This window comes from Lactuca virosa, chromosome 4 (genome assembly GCF_052849685.1).
Source record: "Lactuca virosa cultivar CGN04683 chromosome 4, Lactuca_virosa_CGN04683_v6, whole genome shotgun sequence".
NCBI lineage: Eukaryota > Viridiplantae > Streptophyta > Magnoliopsida > Asterales > Asteraceae > Lactuca > Lactuca virosa.
Window position 1 is genome coordinate 57693570 of NC_136429.1, and position 7710 is coordinate 57701279.

General features: G+C 32.9%; 1 protein-coding gene across 2 annotated transcripts; it reads left to right on the forward strand.

The window, feature by feature from the left end:
- The first annotated feature begins 3130 nt into the window (after nucleotides 1-3130).
- CCD1 (carotenoid cleavage dioxygenase 1) lies at nucleotides 3131-6977 on the forward strand. Of its 2 annotated transcripts, XM_079041764.1 has the most exons (14): nucleotides 3135-3463; nucleotides 4158-4228; nucleotides 4329-4343; nucleotides 4577-4688; nucleotides 4772-4871; nucleotides 4983-5045; nucleotides 5130-5240; nucleotides 5318-5502; nucleotides 5583-5721; nucleotides 5808-5925; nucleotides 6006-6107; nucleotides 6189-6440; nucleotides 6541-6652; nucleotides 6756-6977. In XM_079041764.1, the coding sequence occupies exons 1-14, from the start codon at nucleotides 3248-3250 to the stop codon at nucleotides 6783-6785; spliced, it is 1626 nt and encodes a 541-aa protein (XP_078897890.1). In that variant the 5' UTR covers nucleotides 3135-3247; the 3' UTR covers nucleotides 6786-6977. The 2 variants fall into 2 exon arrangements, with proteins under 2 accessions (XP_078897889.1, XP_078897890.1); XM_079041763.1 differs by having other exon boundaries at nucleotides 3131-3463; nucleotides 6006-6440.
- The last annotated feature ends 733 nt before the right edge of the window (nucleotides 6978-7710 follow it).

Here is a 7710-nt window from a genome sequence, read left to right on the forward strand (position 1 = left end):
AAAGGCAAACAATTTTCGTTTATTTATTGATTTTTTTCTTATATTTTATTCATAGAGATGGTTTGGTTTTCCGTAGATAATCTTATTTCTTTTCAATGATATTTTTTTTCCACTAATTATATCCTTAATAATTACTTTTTTGGTATTAATATCTAACTGTATCAGTTTAACTAATCATTAGGGTATAACTATATGCACCACTATCATTAATTTGGCTTAATTTGGCTATCCAAAGTGGGTGCCAAAAAGACGTGTGAGAGCTGAGTTGGATAGTCAAGTTACGCATAAACACCACCCTGATGTCCGGTGGCTTGGCTATGATGGGGTTGCTAAGACGAACGGAGACTACGAATAGGAAGCAAACACATTCAATGGTCCATTTTTGATCATTTTCTTTGTATGGTTGGACCCAAAATTTTTTTATTTAATTTTCAATTTTAAAAATACAAACTACAGCTATAAATACCACTTTTTTTTCTAAACATTTCACACTACAAACACACACAACTTCTTTCTATTTTCTTATTTTTTCTTCAACCCATAGATCCAAATCAAAATATCTCACCCACTCCAAATGATCAATTTGCAAATCTTAGCTACATGTAATTCATAACATCTTAAATCCAACAACCTCTCATTAATATGGAAGGCTCAATTAATATTCAACCTGGAAAAAAAAATCAAATATAATATCGATTCTTCCAAAGATCAATGTTATTCCTATTATTCCTATTTAGAGGACTTTTTTAATCAATTTCTCTTTCAATTTTACAAAGGGAAATCTCCAAAAAAGTCCCAAAGTTTTGGGCCAATTTATGATCTAGTCCTAAATTAAATTTCATTAATGAAAAATGACAGGAAACCGGCCATTGTAATCAATTTAACTGTTTTTACCTTTTGTAGCAGGTTAATGCTGATGTGGCATGCCAAATGGATTGTTTGGCTGAGGTGGCATGCTATTTCTTTATAATTTAAAAAAACTGATTTTTTGGAGAAAAAAGGGGAGGGGACTCGAACCCATGACCTCCCACTCCCAAACCTTATATATTACCATGTGAACTAGAAAGTTTAATTGTTATTATTTCATTAACTTTATTTATAAAGTTCTATAACCTTCGTCTTCCTCCTTACATCAGCCCAACAGGACCATTCGATATACCTTTAGTCTTGCCTCCATTTTCTTCCCCAAAACCCTGTTGAAACTCGAATTCTTTTTCTAATTCATCAGTACGTCCACCAAAACCTATATGAAACCGACACTGATTGAGATTGAACAAGAAGATGTCCAACCCCATAAAACTTCGCTTCAAAAACAATATCTTGAATCTCAAAGCTTTTGGCTTTTGATGGAAGACTCCATGTTCTTAATAGAGATAAAAGAATCGAAACCAATTCAGAGTCTATCAATAAAAGTGATTGTGCGGTTGTTCAGAAGAATTGAAGAGGTTGGAGAAAAGGTTATCGGACTAGCCAGGTTTAGGATTTGTATGGTTGTTTGAAAGAGTTCACCACCTACATCAATGGTGACTATGTTTGTTCCGGTGAAATCATGACGATTCTTGGAAACCCACTTGAGAGGGCTTTGACTGTGAAAAGAGTGGTGTGAGATGAGAGAATCGAAGTTAGAAGAAAGATTTGGGGAAGAAGAAGGGTTAGAGGGAGAAAGATGCGAATATTCAGATGGTAATTAAGGGTAAATTATCAAGACTTTATAAGTACATTTGAAGAAATAATAGCAATAAATGCTTCTAGCTCACATGGTAAGGTAAATGGTTTGAGAGGGGGAGGTCACGAGTTCGAGTCCCCTCCCCTTTTTCCTCCAAAGAATCAGATTTTTTTAATTATAAAAAAATAGCATGCCACCTCAGCCAAACAATCCATTTGGCATGCCACATCAGCATTAACCTGCTACAAAAAGTAAAAAGGGTTAAATTGATTACAATAGCCGGTTTTCTGTCCTTTTTCATTAATGAAATTTAATTTAGGACTAGATCATAAATTGGCCCAAAACTTTGGGACTTTTTTGGAGATTTCCCTTTTAGAAACTATGTTATGCTAATCGAATATATATATATATATATATATATATATATATATATATATATATATATATAATTAAGCCCCTTTTATCGAAAAATCTTAGCTCCGTCCTTGGTCGTATACGAATAACGTAAGGGAGTTAGAATGGTCAACATACGAGAGAGTAAGGAGACTATTCTCGTAAAATACACCCAACTATTAAATGAAAATTCAAATAAAAATAAAAATATCATACTAAAAATTATGCATGCATGCACTAGATGATCCCTTCAAACAAAACACGCAATGAAGAACAATGATGTGCAAATATGAAACAAAAGTTGACAAATATGAGAAAGTAAAACATGGACACACTCACACAAGTAGTTAAAGCCGATACTTGCAAAACCTGTTAATAGAAATAAGTAGGAGAAAATTAACCTATTAGCATACACACACTTACAAAAAAAAAAAAAAAAAGCTAGACCATACACTCGGCCCTACAACTATCATGCTTTTGTACTCACCTATTTAAGATCATGTGTTTGGTAAAAGCTAAATTTTTCTGGTTCAACCTCACAATATCTTATTATTATGTAATCACAATATCTTATCATCACATAAGGTATTTGAGATTGTTTATTTGAAGTGTTTATTGAGTTATTTTGGTTTGACATCGATAACAAAGAGTTTTTAGTGTTTAGATAAAAAAAATTCATAAGTACTTGATGACTTAAATATAGAGTATTTTATAAGTCATTTCTTATTTACTCATTGATTTATTTAAAAAGTTTTTGATAAGTTGTTTTATTATTACATATAAAATAAGATTTTGCTAAACACTAAAAATAACTTTTTAGAACTTATTTTGTTTTTATACAGAATAAACTAACATTATCAAATCAATAAACATTTTTATAAATAATCATAAGTTAGCTTTAAATAGCTCCTTCTAGAAAAAAAGAAAAATCCGACGTTTAACATCATTAAATTAAAAAAGAATTTCAGATCACATGTTGTTGATGGGTTTATCTGTAAGTGTACGTCGAGGCATCTTCATGCGTTTCAGCTGTTTGAGTAACGACATACCCTACAACATATTCTAACAGACGGCCAACGTGGCCGTTTCCTTCGCCAACAAAAATTCCCACTCGCAAAATCGGCCACATAATAAATAACACCTCTCTCTCTCTCTCTCTCTCACACACACACACACACACTGACACAGATGGGCACCATGGAGGCGGAGATCCCCGGAGGACCGGTGGTCGTGACACCCAAACCCAAGAAAGGCTTTTCTTCCAAAGCAGTTGATTGGTTGGAGAAGCTTATAGTTAAGCTAATGTATGATTCCTCACAACCTCATCACTGGCTCTTCGGTAATTTTGCTCCGGTTGATGAAACTCCTCCTTGCAAAGATCTCCCTGTAATCGGTCACCTACCGGTTAGTTTCGTTTTATTTTATTAATATTTATGCAGTCGTATAGCCATGTAGGTATTCAGTTATGCACTAATCACTGGTCAGTTTGAATCAGTAGTTTCTGTTTGACTTGTATTAATTGCAGTAATTGATTTGTTCTCCACAATCATTTTTCAGTTATTTACGTTTCTTAACCTCAATCAATCAGAATGGTTGAATCGCAGTAGAATTTTGGGTAATTAATCAAGTTTGTTGACTATTTCAGTCTGGAGATGTTTCCTTTTCTCTGTTACCTTTTTTTCTTCTTCTTCTATCATTTTACTCCATGAGAAACGCCGATGGCTGCGCAAATTTCAGGCGTCCCAACGATGGGGTTTTGATAGCGTCTGGTGCTAAGCCGACTCCTAGGGTTCGAGGAAATCGGTACTTGATCACTATGCGGTCGATATACTTTATATGTGCAAATTAAGTAGTAATAGCTGCAAAATCAGATTGTCGATGATTGAAAATTCTATCAAAATCATATTGTTTCTTCGAGTGATTGTAAATTTCTGTGTTTTTCTTTTGGTATACTACCAACTTATGTTACAGGATTTCACTTTCCTTCTGCAGAAACAGAGATTTTAGTGAAAATTGTTTTGTAACTTCTTTAACTTTCTGTCATATAACGTTCTTCTCTTTAGTGCTAACAAACATTTCAAATTCTTTGTAATTACAGGAGTGTCTGAATGGAGAGTTTGTTAGAGTAGGTCCTAATCCAAAGTTTGCGCCTGTGGCTGGATATCACTGGTACAAAAACAACCCTCTTGCTATCCTTCTTTTATTGATTATCATCTTTCTAATGCAACAAAAAACTCTTACTAATATCTTATTGTTTCTTTTGTTGCAGGTTTGATGGAGATGGGTACATGTTCCTTGTTCCTTCATCACTGTTACAAACTGTTTCTCCTTGAAAGCTAAAAGAAAGAAACTGATTTAAAATGGTTTCACATTTTCACTCCTTAGATTATTAAAGCAACCAGAAAAACTGTATCAGTTTCTTAAGAATACAAGTTATACATTTGTTTTAATTACTCAATGTCTAGTATTCTCTACTTTCAAAATAAACTGTATAATCTGAACTACTTATCCTCACAGCATGATCCATGGATTAAGAATCAAAGATGGAAAAGCAACATATCTCTCTCGTTATGTAAAGACATCTCGTTTGGAACAGGAGGAATATTTTGGAGGTGCTAAGTTTATGAAGGTATTCCTCTAAAACAATCTTTAATCTTTTCTGTTATCTCAATTTGTTATCATTTTATAAACAGTAAGATATTGTATTTTCAGATTGGAGATCTTAAAGGGCTGTTTGGATTACTGATGGTGAATATGCAAATGCTTAGAACCAAGTTGAAAGTGCTTGATCTTTCATTTGGTCAGGGAACAGGTTGGTTGATGAAATCCATTTCATTTCTTTTTTCAAGATATTATCCAAACAATTTAATTTCCAATTCCAAAAATATATTTCTTGCTAACTATTCATATCATCTTCTTATAGGAAACACAGCTCTCATATATCATCATAAAAAGCTCTTAGCACTATCAGAAGGAGATAAACCATGTAAAGCTTCTCACTTTTTCATGATAAGGAAATATCATGATAACTGGATGTGTAAATTTATTAACTTTTTTAATATTATTTCAGATGCCATTAAAGTTCTCGAAGATGGTGATCTTGAAACACTTGGGTTGATGGATTATGATAAGAGACTTTCTCACACCTTTACAGCTCATCCAAAGATTGATCCAGTCACTGGTAAAAATTAAAACCCTTTTCCCCTTTTTTATGTAATAATATCATATTTCATTTTATAAAATAGGTTTTGATTTCAGGTGAAATGTTTACATTTGGATATGCACAAGCACCTCCATATGTTACATATCGTGTGATTTCAAAAGATGGTGTCATGAATGATCCTGTGCCAATAACAATTGCAGAACCAGTCATGATGCATGACTTTGCAATTACTGAAAATTATGCAATCTTCATGGATCTACCTTTGTACTTTAGACCAAAAGTATGCCATTCTTTTACATTCTTTTCACTTAATTGTTTATGCAACAAAGTTGTTTATTTATTTTTAATTTTGTAACTTAGGAAATGGTGAAGGGAAATAAGTTGATTTTCACATTTGATTCAACAAAGAAAGCTCGATTTGGCATCCTTCCACGCTATGCAAAGAATGAGGTCCAAATTAAATGGTTTGAGCTTCCAAATTGTTTCATTTTTCACAATGGTAAGCTTAAGTTTCTGTGTGTTTCCTATTCTACCCTTTCTTGAAGCATTTGATTCCCTTTTTACCCCTCTCTCTCCGTTGACCAGCCAATGCATGGGAGGAAGGAGATGAAGTTGTGTTAATCACATGCCGCCTTCAGAATCCAAATTTGGATATGGTTGGAGGAGGTGTTAAGGAAAAGCTTGACAATTTCGCTAATGAGCTGTAAGTTTCTACAAACAACAACCTTCAGGGGTGTAATAGTAATTTTTATCATGATTAAAAAATATATCTATATTCTTCAGGTATGAGATGAGATTCAACATGGAAACCGGTGTTGCTTCTCAAAAAAAGCTATCTGAGTCGGCAGTTGACTTTCCTAGAGTCAACGAGTGTTACACTGGCAGGTCAGTCACTAATTTAATTTTAATAATAATGATTTTGGTCACTGTTCCACGTAAAATGACTTTTTTACCCTTTTACTTCAGGAAACAACGATATGTGTATGGAACTAGGCTGGACAGCATAGCAAAGGTCACTGGAATTGTTAAATTTGATTTACATGCAGAGCCTGAAACTGGAAAAACAAAGCTTGAAATTGGAGGGAATATTCCAGGAATTTACGATCTTGGCCCTGGTAGATATGGTTCAGAGGCCATTTTTGTTCCTAAAAAACCTGGATTTGACTCTGAAGAAGATGATGGCTACTTGATCTTCTTTACACATGATGAGACCACAGGGTATTATATAATATACACATCAATATTACATTTTAGTGAGTATTATAAAATATGATGTCATAATGTCTTTTTTTTTTTTTATTTATTTATTTATGTGCAGGAAATCAACAGTAACAGTTATTGATGCAAAAACAATGTCTCCTGATCCAGTTGCAGTTGTTCCATTGCCCCATAGAGTTCCATATGGTTTCCATGCTTTCTTTGTGACAGAGGTTAGTTAGTGTATGATTAGATTTCTCCATATTTTCCCTTTTGGCCCTTTTAAAATGGATGATTTCTCAATGTAGTCCTTTTTGTTTTGTGGTTTTTAAACAGGAGCAAATTCAGGAACAAGCGAATTTGTGAGTGTTTTGGGAGTAAAAGGTACTATGCATACTTGTATGAGAAGTGAAGTTTGTGTCTTAGCATTTATATGAGATATATGCTTCCGTAGTATCATCTTAATATGATTACAGTGTATAAATATTCATACAATATAAGTGATATACAATTAATACAACGGTATTATCAATTATATCTATTTGTTTCTTTTTTGAATTTGTAATGTTTGTTTAACGTACGAAACTATAGGGGTAAAAAGCTGTTGTGACATTGTTTTCAGAATAATAATACATGGATTTGTGAATATTGATAAAAATCTACTTCGTAAAAATTTAAACATTATGATTCATCTAAAAAAATGTCAATATCAGATAATCCAATAAATGGGAGGCACATTTATACCTTATAGATACAAGATACAGATGAATGATGATCTTCTTGTCAATTTTAATTATTTAAATCGTGGATATAATAACTCAAAAGGTGACTTACTCAAAAGATAAGGGGTCTCTCTATAGTTACTCGAAGAAGAGTGGTCTCTTGTAATTACTCAGAAAGAGCAGTGGTCTTCCGATAGTTATCTCAAACATGGGTGGTCTCATTGTATGCTTGATAGCTTCTAGGCTTCTACCCGTTTTTAATCTTTTGCTTAGGTAAAACTACATAAATGCTCCCCATGGTTGTCTAAATTTGCATATATTATAACTTTTTTTTTTCTTGACAAGGATGATCTTGTGGTTTCAATTCATTGTAGGGTTGATCCTTATGATTTCATTCGTTATATTTTTTATATGAAATTACTATTTTGCCCTTTAAGTTATTTTTTTACATTATTAATTTTTTATATCTATTAATTTTTATAAATAAACCCAAATAGATACATAGTCACCCTATAACTCATCATTCATTCCCTTTGTCTATCTTGAAACATCCCAAATTTCCAACCAAA